This window comes from Heterocephalus glaber, unplaced genomic scaffold (assembly GCF_053883595.1).
Source record: "Heterocephalus glaber isolate CG9 unplaced genomic scaffold, H.glaber_assembly_v1.0 deba00001429, whole genome shotgun sequence".
NCBI lineage: Eukaryota > Metazoa > Chordata > Mammalia > Rodentia > Bathyergidae > Heterocephalus > Heterocephalus glaber.
In genome coordinates, this window is record NW_028258294.1 from 3344272 (window position 1) to 3361523 (window position 17252).

At 36.0% G+C, this 17252-nt stretch overlaps 1 protein-coding gene and 1 non-coding gene across 6 annotated transcripts in view; one reads left to right on the forward strand and one right to left on the reverse strand.

The window, feature by feature from the left end:
• Positions 1–17252, forward strand: part of Ccdc83 (coiled-coil domain containing 83) — a 77796-nt gene that overhangs the window by 43531 nt on the left and 17013 nt on the right. Inside the window, exon 11 of one of the 5 annotated variants that reach the window (XM_004868239.3) lies at positions 1404–3654. The exons of the other annotated variants lie outside the window; for them this stretch is intronic. Within the exon in view, the coding sequence (XP_004868296.1) occupies positions 1404–1565 (162 nt within the window). The 3' untranslated portion in view covers positions 1566–3654. Of the gene's footprint in view, positions 1–1403; positions 3655–17252 lie in introns of those variants that run through there. 5 annotated transcript variants of the gene reach the window in all.
• Positions 11847–11953, reverse strand: LOC147827842 (U6 spliceosomal RNA). Its single transcript, XR_015451699.1, has one exon. It is a non-coding gene; the product is annotated as a U6 spliceosomal RNA (small nuclear RNA).

Here is a 17252-nt window from a genome sequence, read left to right on the forward strand (position 1 = left end):
TTTTTCTTGAAATTGCCCAGAAATTTAAAAGTTCACATACAACTTTATATCTGGTAGGAGGCAGACAAATAAAAAACAGAAGAATTTGAATAAACCACCATTTGCCAATTAAAATTCTACCATCAAGTGAAGATTTAGACTAAAATTCGAGGGCTGAGGAAGTACACTTGCCTAACATGCACGAGGTCTTAAATTTGATTTCCAGCTCTGCAAAAATAATAGTAACAGATAAAGTTCTAGTCTCTCTACTGTTGAAATAACCACATGTGTATCTTAGAACCATGACTCCTGTCATGTCATGATGATCTCAGACTAGTGAAAATTTGTATACACAATTCCAAACTCTATGCCATTGAGTTTAATAAAAGGCATTCTTAACTTGTATATGAGTTTCTAATGTGGAACTGTCATGTCCATAGTGTATGTGGTAGACTTCTGTCAGTTTGCTTTGTCTCCTATCTTACATTTATTATAGCTATGTAATAGTACATTTTAAAAACAAAATACAATTATAAGTATTTTTAGGAAATAAAACAGTGCCTTTTTGCTCTCTTTGATTCTCCTAAATTCAAGTAAATATTAATAATCCCTACATGCCAAGGTATTTGTAGGTCTCTCTGACAAGTCTGTGTGCTTTTCATTATAACCCAGCACTTGATACAGGGCCAGTCACATAATGGGCACTCAGGAAAGCTTTGCTAAAGTTTTGAAGAAGTTCAAAAGTTGAGTTATAGCTTGACAGGCTTCCCAAAGGAAAGAATGTTGCATAAGGGCCTGGGCTTTTCAACCTATTTTGGGTTAGCTATGGGATTTCACATAAACTAGATTTCTGTTTGTTGATACCTTACACTATAGTTTGGCAGAATGTAGTAAATTTTATTTATATAATAGCCAAGGATTATGTGAAAAGAACAAAATTTATGGAAAAGTTGCTCAATGTTAGAATATTTGCAGTCAGAGTGACATTTGTAGAGTCTTTCCCTTTGTTCCTGAATAATACAGAAAATTTTGTTGTGGTTATCTCCTAGCTAATAGCCTGTGTATATATGGTTAGCATTCTTCTACCAACTAAAGATCTTATACGGGGTAATGAGAATGTAGCTCAGTGGTAGAAAACTTGCCTACCATATACAAGGTCCTGGGTTCAACCCCCAGTACAAAAAACAAAAGCTTGCAGAGGATCTGCTGCCTGCTCTTTGGAAGAACTTGTCTATATTCCACTGGGTATATAAGCTCACAAAGTGTGGTTTTCTTTAAAGTTATATTTCATGTGTTCCATAGCATTCAGATAGATAATCAAGAGGACAAGAAAATCTGTCAGATAAAAACCAAACACAATAAACCTAATCTATCAAGGTTGACTTGCCAAATAATCTCTCCATTTGTTGTCTCTCCACTGATAGAAACATGTGGATTTGGGTCCCCTAGCAGTGAAGTTCATGTGTGTGGAGAGCAAGAAAATGCCCGTTCACTTTCAAGAAAAGGAAATTTCAGTCAAATCTGATGAAGATGTCAGCAGCCCAGAAAACCGCATTACATATAAGATGATGAAGTCTTTTATCTAAGACTGAAAGCTGGAAATGTAAACAACTTTTCCTTATAAATGAGAATAGAAGTATATGCCAGGTTGCCCATTTTATATACACTCTGGTCCATTTTTAAACACATTTACATTTAAAATTAAAGTTTCAAGTAGGCAGCCATTCATTTGATTATATGGCATGAGCGATAAAAACAGAATACAATTTATATTTCTATATCGAAGCATTGAGAAGCATGATAGTGGGCTCAAGGTAGTTCTGAGGTTCCTTTCCACTTGAAAACTTACTGATTAACTTTTAATTCCAATATGAAATAGTTCAATCTGAAATGTTTCTACAAAAAACATACAGGTTTTCATAGAACTGACTATACAGCTTTCCCTCTCAGAGTTCTAAATGGTGACAGCTAGTCTTTAATTAAAGCCTTTTTTCCATCTAAGTCTATTTAATAATGAAGAGCAAAAAAAAAATTAGAAATAAGGATGTTTAATTTGTTGTATAAAAATATTCCATTACTGGAAGATCTCCCCCTCACCAACTACATCAAGTCTAAACTACTGAGTTCTTATCCAAAGAAATTCCCACTTCCTTCTTATAAGTACTATAAGCCACAGGCGCTGTGCCTGAATGTGAGATCAGCACTCCTTTGGATCCTCAAGAATGCCATGTCTCATATTTCTGTGATCCTTAATGATACAAAAGGTAAGCCCCTTCCATCATCAGTAGGAGATGTTTTGGCATTTGGGGTAGGACAGTTGTGGATACTGTCTTGAACCCTATAGGATGTTACCATTCCTGGTTTCCAAATTTCACATGCTGCTGGGCTGAGGATTTAGCTCAGTGGTTCTGCCACCTGCCTTGCAAGTGCAAGGACCCGAGTTCGATCCCCGGTACCACAAAACAAAACAAATTTCACACGCTGCTGACATAATACACTCTTCAGTCACTGCACAAGTGAAAAATACTGGTCATATTTTCCAACACTCCTTGGGAAGGGTAGTGCCACCATCAACTGAACACCTTTAAGGATCTCCTCTACTTCAATCTCCACTTTGTTCAGTGCTTCAGGAAACACATGAGTGCTGAAAGTTTCCTTTACTCTCTGGTCTTCACTGGCACCATGACTGGTGCCTGGTTCTCCTCACAAAGACTTTACTTCTGTAGGAATATAAAATAGATGGTATGTATCCTTCTGTTCTCCTACATTTTATAGGGCTCAAATGCCTCACAGTGCCTCTTTCAAACCACTATTCCTTTCTCTTACATAAAAACATTCTTTTTGGAGCTAGAATGATTGATAGATCAATATCACCCTCCACCACTATCAATTGCTTCAATTTGCTACGTCACTCTTTATGAGCTTCAATTTTGCATCTGGCTTATAGACTTCCTTTCCACTTACCCCATGACCTATCATATACCATCACTGAGATGCTTGTTAGCCATTCACCAGTAGAAAATTGATGAGTACTTCTATTTGATCATTTCAGATTAACTCTTACCTTTTGTGTCCCAAAGAGTGACCTTTACAGACTACATCAACAAATGCCCTGCTCTTCCAACTTCTAATTGGGTTTTTTAATGGGAAAGGTTCTGGCAGGAGAGCAAAGAAAGGAAAGATGAGAGTTATACCCCAGTTTCTTCCCTACCAGGTCATGTAGGTTAGCAACACTCCCCACAGCTTCTATTGGAATGGTCACTCTACTACTGTGATGCTGTAGGTCTGGTAACTGCTCCCTCCTTTTGTCCCTTCAGGTCCAGGAGTGGTACTAATTTCTATGTATTGTTATCCTAAGGGAGTGTCAACATCCTTTTGTTTCTCTGAATCCTACCCATATCTTTGTATATATTCCCTTTGTTAAACTTTCCTCGAGCATCCTGTTTGAATGTGCTGTTTCTTACTGGAAGCAGTTGAACCTAGAGCTGGGAACCAAAAGCAAAAGACTGAACTTAAAAAAGACTAGATGCACCACCTAGGGACTGAGTGTCAACAGAGAAAACAGCCAAGAACACCCCTGAGAGACTCCATCCTGTACAGGTGGGGCTTGAAACAAAAAGGTATTGTCCTTTACACACAGACTGAGTCTAAATAAAACTGTAACTAAGCTCTGAATGAGTGTAATTCCTAACTGGTTTGAGGTGATTTGCCTCTTACTAAATATAATTAACAACATATACATTCTTTTCTCTGGGGAAAAAAGAATATCAATTTTAGACACTATGTTTCCTTTATACACAATATCTAGCACACAAAATACATATTGTTTATGTACATATATATAAAGAAGCAGGGAAATAAAATGGAGAATCAGGAGAAAAAGCATTAAACCATTAAAGCAGACTCCAGATGATCCAGGTCAGTAGACGAGGACTTTAAGACTACTACTATGAGTATGTTAAAGAAAATCAAGTGTAATGGGAATGAGTATGACTGAAATACATAATACATTGAAACCACCCAAAATTGTGAAACTAGGGGAGAGGGTGGGATGAGAGGGGAGTGATGTGGGGGAATGATTAAAGTATGTTATGTGCATGCATAAATCTGCCAAAAATAAAACCTATTAATCTGTTTTAAAAAAGAAAATCAAGGGAAAAAATAAAAATAAATGAAAAAGTAAGAGGATTAGACTCAAATGGACATCCTAAAATTAGAGCTGGGGATGTAGGTCAAGCACAGAGTGTTTGCCTAGCATGGACAAGACCCTGGGTTCAATTTTCAGTTCTGGGGGGAAAAAAAGGATAAAATATAAAAAAATCTGAAGTTCATACACAATTGGACAGGACCAGAGATTTAGCTTAGTGGTGCCACCGCCTGCCTTGCAAGCTCAAGGTCCTAAGTTTGATCCCTGGTACCAAAAAAAAAAAAAAAAAAAAAAAAAAATTTGGATGGGTTAATGGAAGACTGATTACAGAAGAAGCCAAGATTAATGAAATTTGGAAAAAGTCTAAAACCAAATATAGGCAAGCCCAATTCCAGAGAGAATAAAAAAATGGAGCAGGACAGAATGATAATGAACATCTAAAATTAAGCAGTATAACATATAGTTGGCATACCAAAGAGAGAGGCTAGTGAGAATAAAGGTAAAGTAATACTTGAAGATATAAGGGTTGTGCTTTCCAAAACTGATGAGACAGTGATGGGGTGAAAATACTCAACAAGTTCCAACTGGAATTAAGACCAAAACAAAACAACAACTCACATGGGCACACCATTACTAGACTCTGAAACCTAGCATCAAAGGAAAACCTTTAAGGGAGTCCAAGGAAAGAAATATGTAACTTTTAAAGAAGGAAGAGTAAAATATGGGGCAGATTTTTCAACTGAAACTATAAAACAAAAGATAATGGAAACATAAAAGTACTGAAAAGACATCACGAGAATGTTCAACCTAGAATTATACACAGAGAATTTTTCATCCAAAAAAATAATCTTTAAGGTGAAATAAATTTTCAGGCAAAAAATAGCTGAAATAATTTGTCAATGGTGCACACACCTGCATTATAAAAAATACTGATGAAAGTTCTTTAGGCTGAAGAAAGGATCCCAGACTGAAACATGAAATTGCAGGATGAAATGGAGAACAGAAGAATAGAAATGTTTTTGACTACCAATAACAGCCAGGTGTGGTGGAACATGCCTGTAATTCCAGCTACTCAGGAAGCTGAGGTAGGAAGATTGAAAGTTCAAGCTCAGCCTGGGCAACTTGGACCCTATCTCAAAATAAAAAATAAAAATAGTTGAGAGTATAGCTCAGTTGTCCCTGGACTCAATCCCCAGTACCAGAAATAAATAAAATAAAACTACAATAATATCAATGTCTTGTGGAATTCAATACAAGTAAACAAAGCATGACAACACAAAATCCAGCTAAAGTAGTGTTAAATAGAAAATGCAAAACTTTAAATTCATGAATTAAAAAAGAAGGTTGAAAATCAATAATCTGAGAGCATAAAGAACAAAAATCAATTAAAAAGAAAGTTGATATACAAAAGAAAACACAAATCCAAAAATTGGTTCTTCAACTTGAAGATCATTAAAATTAATAACCTCTAGTTAAGAAAAATTTAAAAATGAAAAATCACTATAACTTTTATAGGCATTATCAAAAACACAAAAGAAAATTAGGAAAAAAACCTTTTCAATAAATCTGACAACATGGTGAAATGAAAACACTTCTTGAAAACTATTTCTGAAAAACAGGAGGAAATATTTTTTTAGAAGGAAATATTTTGAATACTCAATCTGTTAAAGAAATCAAGTCTTTAATTTAAAATTTTTAAAAAGAAAAATTTCAAACCCAGATGATTTGATTGGTGAAATTTTCCAAACATTTCAGAAAGAAATTATACCAGACACAGACACACTCTTTCAGACAGTAAGAAAAAATAAACACTTGCAAATCATTTTATGAAGCCAATACCAAAACCTTGCAAAGGTCATTACAAGAAAACAAAATTATATGCTGATACATATCATGAACACAGACACAAAATACTAATCTATAATGACAGAAAAATAGTGGTTATCTGTGTGGTGTGGAATGATTAGAATGGAACATGAAGGAGCTTTCTCATAAATGTTGATCTGAGTGCTGTGTCCTGTTATATTCACTAAGTAGGACAAGATTTGTGTACTTGATGGATACAGCATATACTGCAAATAGGTTTCAAAAACTGTTTCCCAAATACCATATTCTAGTTCATTTCATAAAGTGACAATATGCAAAGGCCATGATTATATCCTGTAGTATGAAAGGTGGCAAGAATGTTTCTTGACAAGAAGGTAAAATACCTCCTTAGGGTAGTCTTTCAAAGGACAACAGAAAACATAATATGGACTAGATTTACCAATTTTCTTTTTTATGAAAGGTAAATGTTTTATAGATGAGACATCTTTTTTTTCCTTAGATAGAAAAAAATTCACTGACTTCCCATAGGACAAACCAAAGAGCTTCCCATAACCAACAAAAAAAGTTCTATGTAATACCTCCATTTTCAGGCAGCAGAAATTGACATTATTTTTCTCTCACAGAAAGTTCAGACTGTGACATTATTAAAATAAGCCAGGCATAACATGGGTGGCATTCCAGCATAATTTGTTAGTTGTGGTGGTTTCTCCTTCATAATGTGAATTTGAACCAGATAAAACAAAAAAAACCCTGAAAGTCTTATTTGCTACCAAGATGTCAAGGCTGAAGAAGGCATCACTTGGAAACAGAAGGAGAATGAATAGTCTTTCCTTCTGTTGATATCATTTCTTGTATTTAAGTTTGTACCTCTCAAGCAAATTCTAAACAGTGTACAGGGATAGCTTTGTTAGATGACTACCTACAAAAGCAAACCTCAATAAAGTTGTTGTACCACTGCAAACTTCCTGTCAATGTCACAAAACATTTATGAAACAAGTCCCTCCAGTTGTATTGTGTGTGGGAGGCTTTAAGAATGCAAAATCAAATTGCCCTTTCCTTCAAGGAGCTCAGTCCAGCAAGAGCCTAAGCCACATTGTAGCTTTTAGTTTTCAGCAGTAACAAGCAGAGAAGAAAGCAAAGATTATAGAACAGCTAGTCTACATGAGATAGGTGGCGCAATCATGTTTATCACTATTCTATTTTTATCATCTTAATAAGTTTAGGGGAAATTTTTAAATCAAAATGATCTTAGGTGGATATCAGTTTCAGTTATCAGAATAACCAAGTATGTTTTGTATGTAGTTATTCCACATTTGGGAAATGAGGACCTGGTGGCTGCAGCTTTAACTTCATTAAGGAGGTTTAAAGAAGCAAAGTATAGAAAACAATACAGAATCAGGCTAGCTGCCTTTGAAATCTAGGGCTATCACTTAACCTCTTTACACCCTGGTTTCCCCACCTGTAGTTTATGGACCTAATCCTATATTGCAGGACTATTTTAGGGTTAAAAAGAGAGGATGACCAGGTATAATGGCATAGATCTATAATCCCAGCATTTGGGAGGCTGACGTGGGACAATCACAAGTTCAAGGCCTGACTGTGCTAGTGAGTTCAAGGCCAGCCTGAACTACATAGCAAGACCTGTCTCAAAACAACAAAAAATCAAACCAAAAAGAGAGCATGTAACTTGTATACGTGCAATATCTGTCAGTTGAAATAATTAGTAACATTTAATAGTAATCTCTAAAGATTCTCTGGAAACAAAGCCAAACATGCTTAGTTGTCTGAAATGTATTTCTGTGAATGCACATAGACCAGTGACTAATCCATTGTGTGCTGAGGTGCAAACCAATTTCTAGTGACAGCTGGGTTCTACACATTTTATCAAGGGTATTGCACCAAGCACTGGTGAGAACAAATCAACTGTCACCCTATATGAAGGTCTGTCTGTTCTGCCTCAAGCAGGCTTTAAGAGGCTCCACCCTGATTTGCTGGTCCCTATCAGGCTGGGGACAAATAGTAAGACCAGTTCCAAAATGCTCATGTGTTTGAGGAAGGTGGATGTACAGGGCTTTTTTTTTTTTGAGCCCTGGAGTCAGACACTGGAGCAATTCAGGGGAACAGGGAGGCTAGGGTATTTTTATGGTAATAAAGAGCTGTTTGTTAGAGATTTGTTTGGTCCTTGCTTGTTTCACTAGATCTCAACACAATAGTTCTCTGTATTTTCCATGGAATAAATAGGCTCTTGCACTAAAAGCAAGGAAATATGCCCTCAAGTAAGGGAGGCTTTCTAAATATTAGTGACTTTAACTGGATTAAGTATTTTTATTTCCCATTCTTATGATTTTGTGAGGCTCAAATTTCCAGAAAGCCTACTTGTTTTGACCCTGATTGACTGTTTATGTTTTAGGTCATTCTCTTATGATCTGATTAAGTGCTAAAAACCTTTAAGAGACTTTTAAAGATTCTTTAAATTGGGCTGGGGATTTAGCTCAGTGGTTCCGCCGCCTGCCTTGCAAGCGCAAGGACCCGAGTTCGATCCCCAGTAACAAAAAAAACAAACAAAAAACATTCTTTAAATAGTAATGTTTTAAGATTTTCAGCACAGCACATGAGTTTTACAGTAACAGTAGATTCAGATACCCTTACAGATTCTTAGAATAAGGTTTTGTCAGCATTTCCTTCAAGTCCTCAGTCAACTCACTGATCTCTTGCCTTTTGGAGTTTGTGCCATCTTTTTGCACAATCTTAGCTATAAAAATACGCTAGCCCTTCTAACATTTCTCTTCTAAGAGGAATGAAAATTCACTATGCTGGATTCCCCTCTGAGAGTCTGCTCCAAAAATGGATAGTGCACATTTTTATCTTAAAATCCTCAGGCATCAAATAGAGGGATATCATAAAAAGCTTGAGGCTTTTGTGCAAGTAAATTAACATTAGACCTATTGTATGATGTTCTTTGATGGTTACACTTCATTTTTTACACAAGTTAATTTTTTTCCTAGCCACTTAAAAAGGGTCTTCATTATGCTGTTTATGTAAAAAAGTCAACATGGGATATGGCTGGATCTAAAATCTGATGAAAAGGTACATATTTTTAACATGTCTTGTAACAATTACCCAACACTAGCAGCTTTACACTTTTGACATTTTATTTCCATTGAAATAGTTCAATTTTAAAACTGTAATTCAAAAATCCAACAGAAGAACAAAATTCTACAAGCAGTGAGAGAAAAGACACAAATCACATACAAAGGAAAGCCCATCAGAATCACAGCAGACTTCTCAATGCAAACCCTCAAGGCAAGAAGAGCTTGGAGTGATGTATTTCAAGCCCTAAAGGAAAACAGCCTCCAACCCAGACTGATGTACCCTGCAAAACTATCCTTCAAAATGGATGGAGAAATAAGATACTTTCATGACAAAGAGCACCTCAGGAACTTCATGAATACCAAACGGGCACTCCAAAAAATTTTAGACAATACCCTAGGAAAAGACAATGAGGATCACAACCCCAGGAAGCCCAGCAGAATGAATCCATTGGGTGTGACATATTAAACGCAAAGGGGGAGAATCCAACAAAAAGAAAAAGTCATGACAAGGCTTTTAAAACTTTGAACTTCATCTCCCTAATGAGTGTATAATTCAATCTTATTATTGTACTGATTAGTTTTCTGATTCTAGAATTGCACACCTTTCCTTGTGCTGTACTGGCTATTTATCATCTTCTTATGTCTACATTTTAATTGGGTTGTCTATTAATGAGCTCTAAGAATTCTTTATATATTCTGGTCATAGGTTATATGTATTGTAAATATGGTCTGCTTAAGGACTACTTTTCATTTTAATGATGTCATTTAAAGTTCTAAATTTTGATGGAATCTCATTTATCAATTTTTTTCTTTTATACATCATGTTTTTTGTATCTTAGGTAGTTCTTGCCTACCCTGAATTCATAAACATTTTCCCTTATAATTTCTTCTTAAAGTTTTATACTTTTAGGCTTTCTTATTTAGGTTCATAGATCCCTTCAAGTTATTTTCATGTATGGAAAAAAAGCACTGAGGTTAATTTTTTATATACAGATATCAGGTGTTCTAGTGCCATTTGCTGAAAACACTATCTCTTCCTCGGCTCTTGAATTGAGTTTATGTTCTATAAAATGCTAATGTTAAATAACCTTTCAAAACTCAGTGGACCATATATGTGTGGTTCTATTTCTAGATTCTCTGTTTTATTCCAATGATCTATATGTCTTTCCTTACACCAACACTGCCTTGATTACTGTAGCTTTAGAAGAAGTCTTAAAATTAGGTACTAAACATCTTCCAACACTGGTTTTGTTTTTAGTTTTGTTTTTAACTTTTCTAGGTCCTTTGTACTCCTACATAACTTTTAAATTTCAATATCCAATTCTTCATTTATAGCAAGTATACACAGACTTGAATTTTTATATATACCTTGTGTTTTCTAATCCTGGTAAATTCAAGTACAAGTTCTAGGGGCTCCTAGAGATTTCTTAGTATTTTCTCTGTAGATGATCATTTTATCTACATATAAAGATTTTGCTTCTGCTGTGCCAATCCTATCCTAGTTATGTTATTTTATTGCCAGACTATTTTGGTGGGGACTAAGTTTCAAAGTTTAATGGACAGATAAAGAGTAAGTATATCTGCCCTTGTTCCCCACCTTAAGGAGAAAGCATTGTATCTTCTCTATTTATATAAGGGATTCTCGCTGGAAGTATGGAGTACATGTCTTTAATCTGTTGAGAAGGTTCTCTTCTACTTCTAGTCTCCTGATAGCTTTTACCATGAACAGCTGTGGAATTTAGTCCAATACTTTTTCTCCAACTAGTGACAGGATCATATGGCTTTTTCCTTTCCTCTGTTAAAATGATGACTTTTGAGGGTGGATCTTCCAATGCTGAACCAACACTGCCATCCCTATAACAAAACCACTTTCTACATCCTGCCAGATCTGACTTCTAATAGTTTGTTTTGTTAAACAAATTTCTATCTATGTTCATACTTTTTTCTTCTATTACCTTTATCCAGTTTTAGGATTAGCACAATGTTGAGTTCCTAAAATGAGGGGAGAAGTGTTCCTTCTTTTTTCTGCTTTGTTTGATATAATTTATCAGTTAAAGTGTTTATGAACCTGCTGTTGTCATATAGGTAGGTTTTCAAGCTAGCAATATACTTTAATAGGTGCTATTCAAATTTTGTATTTCCTCCAGAGTTAGTTTCATTAATTTGTCTTCCAAGGTACTTCTTAGAAGTTGTCAAATTTATTTCAAAAAAGATTTTTGTAATATGCTTTCTATATCCTTTTAAACTCTGTAAAATCTGTAGTAATATCTCCTAGATCTTAACATTGTAATTTAAAAAATATATAACTGATATTGTGTAACAGGAAGAAAAACTCTAAAAGACCAGAGGAATTGGGAGGGGTAGGGGAAGGGAAAAAAGGGAAAAGAAAAAATATGAAAAGAGGAAAAAAAAATGGAAACAAAATCTTTGCAAATAGGGAAGGGTGGAGGGGGTGAAGGGAGGGCAAGGGAAGGGGAAAAAAAATAAGAACCAAGAGACTCATGTAAAGGTACAAGATCCCAATGATGAATGTAACTGTATTTTATACTGAAAATGTACCAATAAACTTAATGGGAAAAAAATAAACAAAACAAAACAAAACAAAAAACCCCTGTAATTCAAGACTAGTTAATATGGATGAGGTGATAGTGAACAAAGCAAAATTGTAGGGATTGGAAAGGATGATAAGCAAAAGTAGGAGACATTTGGACAGTGGAACTGTAGCTCTGAAAGTTGATTAAATAGAGATGGTTGCTACATCCCCAGCCTCCCCCCACCACTTTTATCATTTTTTATATTTTAAAAATATGAAACACTTCACAAATTTGTACATCCTCCTTGCAAAGGGGCCATGCTAATTGTCTCAGTATTGTACCAATTTTAGAATTTATGTAGCTTAAGCAAGCACTATTATTTTTTATTTTGAGAGAGGGATTCACTAAGTTGCTAAGTTGCCCAGCTAAACTGGAACTTGCAATCCTCCTGCCCCAGTCTTCTAGCCTGCTGGAATTACAGATATGTGCCACCATGTCTGGCAAGGAAAATGATTGTTTTCCAGTTTGTAGCTGGTGGATAGAGATGTTGTTCCCTAATATGGAGAATATAGGGAACACTGTGGGAGCAAGGAAGGAGTACTGATGATGGTTGCCATTTTTGATAGGTTATATTGGTGAGTAAGAGGTGCATGTAGGAAAAGCAAGTGGAGATATTTAATGCCCAGGTATGTTTCTTGAGCTCAGGAGAGTGATCTAGACTATAGGCGGGGATATAGATGGCAACAAAGCCTGAAGAATCATAGGGACTGCCTGAGCATTGTATGGAATGAGATAATAGCACAAGGCAGAACTTTAAGAGGTGAAATCGAAAAAGAAGTTCCATGATGATTCTATAATTGTGCCAGTGCTCTGGACTCACAAGAAATTTATAGGTCCAGTAAAATAAATAAAGATTAAGTCCTTACTGAAAAAGCCAGTGAGGTACAAAAAGAGCAAAACTAATGTTGCAAGAAGTCAAGAAAGTGGTTATCCTCAGGAAACAGGTAATGACTGGAAGACGAGGTAGGTTTTTTTTCTTAATGTGGGTGTTATTTACCTGGGCTTGTTAAAACATGAAAATTTTTCCAGCTACATATTTATAATATATGCACTAAGTATATTTACATTAATAAAAAGCATAAAACACTTTAGGACACTTTAGGAGGAATGGCTAGAAGCCAGATGATAAAAGGTCATGGAGGGGTTTAAAAAAAACCTAATTCTTTTTCAGGACTTCTCAGATCTCAACTTACAATGTGACATGGTAGAGCTTTGAACTCTGATCAGAAAGAGCTTCAAAAATTGAAGAATTCTTTTAATAAAAACTGTACTACTGTGGTAGTGGTTGCTAATTTACTTTCTTTTTTTTGTATTAAATTCTTTTATTGGTACATTGTAGGTATACAACACAATTACATTTCTCATTGGGAATTGGACCTTTATATAATGCATCTTGTTACTTCTTTTTTCCCCATTCCTAGCCCTCCCTTCATGCCCTCCACCCTTCCCTATTTACAAAGACTTTATTTCCATTTTTTCCATTTCTCATCATTTTTTCCTTTGCCTTCTTTCCTTTCCCAAGTGCCTCCCACTACCCCTACCTCTTTGGACCTTTTCTTCCTATTTGACATTATCAATTATTCATTCTAATCATTGGTACATTTTAGGTATACAATATAATGACATTCATCATTGGAAATTTGCACCTTTACATAGTCTCTCTTGGTTCTTATTTTTCACCCTTGCCCAGCCCTCCCTTCAACCCCTCCAGTCCTCCCTATTTACAAAGATTTTGTTCCTGTTTTTCCATTTTCTCATATTAATCCCATTCCCTTCTATCTTTTCCCCTAGCCCTCCCACTTCCTTCCCCTTTGCCCCCTTTCTTCCTATTTCACATTACCTATTATACATTTAGTCCTTATTTACACTTTTCAGTTTCTCACACCAGAGAAACTATTCAGTATTTACACATGTGTGTCCTATTTATTTCACTTAAGAGTATTGCCTCAATGTGCATCCACTTAGCTATAAATGTCTCTAATTTCTCATTTTTTATGGCTGAGTAGTACTCCATTTTATGAAAAAACCACATTTTCTTTATCCAGTCTCCAGTTGATGGACATTTGGGCTGTTTCCAAGTTTTAGTTATTACAAACTGCGCTGCTATGAACATGGGCACACATATATCACTGTGGTATGATTCTTTTAATTCTTTGGGGAAGATCCCCAGCAGTGGAATAGCGGGTTCAAATGGGACTTCCAGTCCTAGTTCTTTGAGGTATGTCCATACTGATTTCCACAGTGGTTGCACCAGTCTACACTCTCACCAGCAGTGGAGCAGGGTTCCTCTTTCCCCACAGCCCTGCCAGCATTTGTTATTGGTTGATTTCATGATAGCAGCCACTCTTTCTGGAGTGAAGTGGAATCTCAGTGTTGTTTTCATTTGCATCTCTCGAATGACCAGTGATGTTGAACATTTTTTTCATGTATTTATTTGCTATTTCTACATCTTTGTCTGAGAAATGTCTGTTCATTTCAGATGCCCATTTTTGGATTGGGTCTTTAAATTTGGGAGGTCTGATCTTTTTAAGTTCTTTATAGATTCGAGATAGTAGACCTTTGTCTGAGGAAGAGCAGGTGAAGATTTTTTCCCACATTGTGGGTTGTCTCTTCACATTGCTGGTGGTTTCTCTTGCTGTGCAGAAGCCTTTTAATAAGAAATCCCATTTGTTGATTGTTTGTGCTAGTTCATGGGCAACTGAGGTTTTGTTCATAAAATCTTTTCCTACACCGATGTCTTCAAGGGTTCTACCTAACCTCTGTTCCAACTGGTTCAGAGTTTCTATTTTAATATTTAGATCTTTAATCCATTTTGATTTTAGTTTAGTGCATGGTGAGAGATACAGGTCTAGTTTTAATCTTTGGCAAGTTGAAGCCCAATTTTTCCAGCACCATTTATTAAAGAGGCTATCTTTCCTCCAGTGAGGGTGTTTGGCTCCTTTGACGAAGATGAGATGGCTGAGTGTGTCTGGCGTTGTTTCTGCATCTTCTAATCTGTTCCACTGGTCCTCGAATCTGTTTCTTTGCCAGTACCATGCTGTTTTTATCACAGTAGCTTTGTAGTACAGTTGCAGGTTGGGGATTGTGATACCCCCTGCCATGTCTCTGTTACCTAAAATTGCTTTTGCTATTCTGGGTCTCTTCTTGTTCCAAATGAATTTTTGGATTGTTTTCTCGAGGTCTATGAAGTATGCTGCTGGGATCTCAACTGGAATTGCATTAAATCTATAGAGTAGTTTTGGAAGTATGGCCATTTTCACTATTAATCCCTCCTACCCAGGAGCAGGGGATGTCTGTCCATTTTCTGATATCATCTTCAATCTCTCTTTTCAGAGTGCCATAGTTTTCAGAGAAGAGGTCTTTGATTTCTTTCATTAGGATGATTCCTAGGTATTTCAGTTTTTTGGATGCTATTGTGAAAGGAATTATTTGCCCTATTTCTCTCTCTGTGAGTCTGTCATTGGTGTAGAGGAAAGCTATTGATTTTTGTGTGTTGACCTTGTAACCAGCTACTTGACTGAATTTGGTATTAAGTCTAGAAGACTTTTGGTGGAGTTCTTGGGTCTTCTATATAGAGTATCATGTCATCTGCAAATAATGACAATTTGACTTCTTCATTACCTATCTTTATTCCTTTTATTTCTTTCTCTTGTCTAATTGCCATGGCTAATGTTTCCAGAACTATATTGAACAAGAGTGGTGACAGTGGACATCCTTGTCTTGTTCCTGATTTTAGTGTGAAGGATTTCAGTTTTTGACCATTAGGTAGGATACTGGCTATTGGTTTTTCATAGATGGCTTCTATCAGTTTGAGGTAGAGATCCTCTATTCCAATTTTTTGTAGGGTTTTTATCATAAATGCATGTTGGATTTTGTCAAATGCTTTTTCTGTGTCTATGGAGATAATTATATGGTTTTTGTCCATGGCTCTATTGATATAGTGTATTACATTGATTGATTTGCATATATTGAACCATCCCTGCATCCCTGGGATGAATCCCACTTGATCAGGGTGTATGATCTTCTTGATGATCTTCTGCATTCTGTTTGCCAGTATCTTATTAAGGATTTTTGCATTTATGTTCATTAGTGAGATTGGCCTATAGTTCTCTTTTGCAGTTGGGTCTTTGTCTGCTTTGGGGATCAAGGTGATGCTTGCTTCCAGGAATGAATTTGGGAGTACTGCTTCCCTTTCAATTTCATTGAAGAGTTTAAACAGTAGTGGCAGCAGTTCCTCTCTAAATGTCTTGTAGAATTCAGCAGTGAAGCCATCAGGGCCCGGGCTTTTCTTAGTTGATAAGTTTTTAATTATATTTTCAATTTCCTTGGTTGATATTGGGTTGTTCAGAATTTTTAGGTCTTCTTCGTTCAACTTTGGTAATTCATATGTATCTAGGAATCTGTCCATTTCTTCTGTGTTGTCCATCTTATTGGGGTATAGGTTCTGGAAGTAGGTATTGATAATCATCTGGATTTCTGCTGGGCCTGTTGTAATTTCACCCTTTTCATTCCTAATTGCATGGATTTGGGCCTTTTCTTTCATTTTTCTGACAAGGTTGGCTAAAGGTTGGTCAATTTTGTTGATTCTTTCAAAGAACCAACTCTTGGCTTCATTGATTTTTTTGTATCATTCTCTTAGTCTCCATTGCATTGATTTCTCCTCTCATCTTTATAATTTCCTCCCTTGTATGAGCTTTGGGGTTGTCCAGCTCTTCTTTTTCTAGAAGCTTGAGGTTCAGCATCAGGTTGTTTAACTGGGCTCATTCTGTTTTCCTAATATGCGTATTCAATGCTATGAATTTCCCTCGTAAGACTGCTTTCATTGTGTCCCATAGATTCTGATATGTTGTATTGTCATTGTCATTTAATTGAAGGAACTGTCTGATTTCTTAATTTCCTCTGTGACCCATTGGTTATTCAGAAGTGTGTTGTTCAATTTCCACATATTTATCAAGTTTTTTGAGTTTCTTTGCTATGGATCTCCAATTTCATCACACTATGGTCTGATAATATACAGGGGATAACTTCAATTCCTTTGCACTTACTTAAACATGTTCTGTGTGTGAGTATGTGGTCTATTTTGGAGAATGACCCATGTGCAGCTGAGAAGAATGTGTATTCTGATTTTGTGGGGTGGAACACTCTGTAAACATCTGTTAAGTTCATTTGTTCAAGAGTTCGATTGAGTTCTAGTATTTCGTTACTTATTTTTAGTCTAGTTGATCTATCTATTTGTGACAGTGGGGTGTTGAGGTCCCCCACTACAAGCGTATTAGTGCATATATGACTTTTCATGTCCATTAGTATTTGTTTTATATAGTTGGGTGCACTAGTGTTTGGTGCACAGATATTTATGATTGTCATCTCTTCCTCTTGGATTCTTCCTTTTACAAGGATGTAGTGTCCTTCATCTCTCTTAATCAGTGTTGGTTTGAAATCTACTTGATCTGCAAAGAGGATAGCTACTCCTGCTTTTTTTCGGGTTCCCGTCCCATGCAGTATTGTTTTCCACCCTTTAACTTTCAGTCTATGAGTTTCCTTTTGAATTAAGTGTGTTTCTTGTATGCAGCATATTATTTGATTTTGCTTCTTGACCCGTTCTGCTAGTGTATT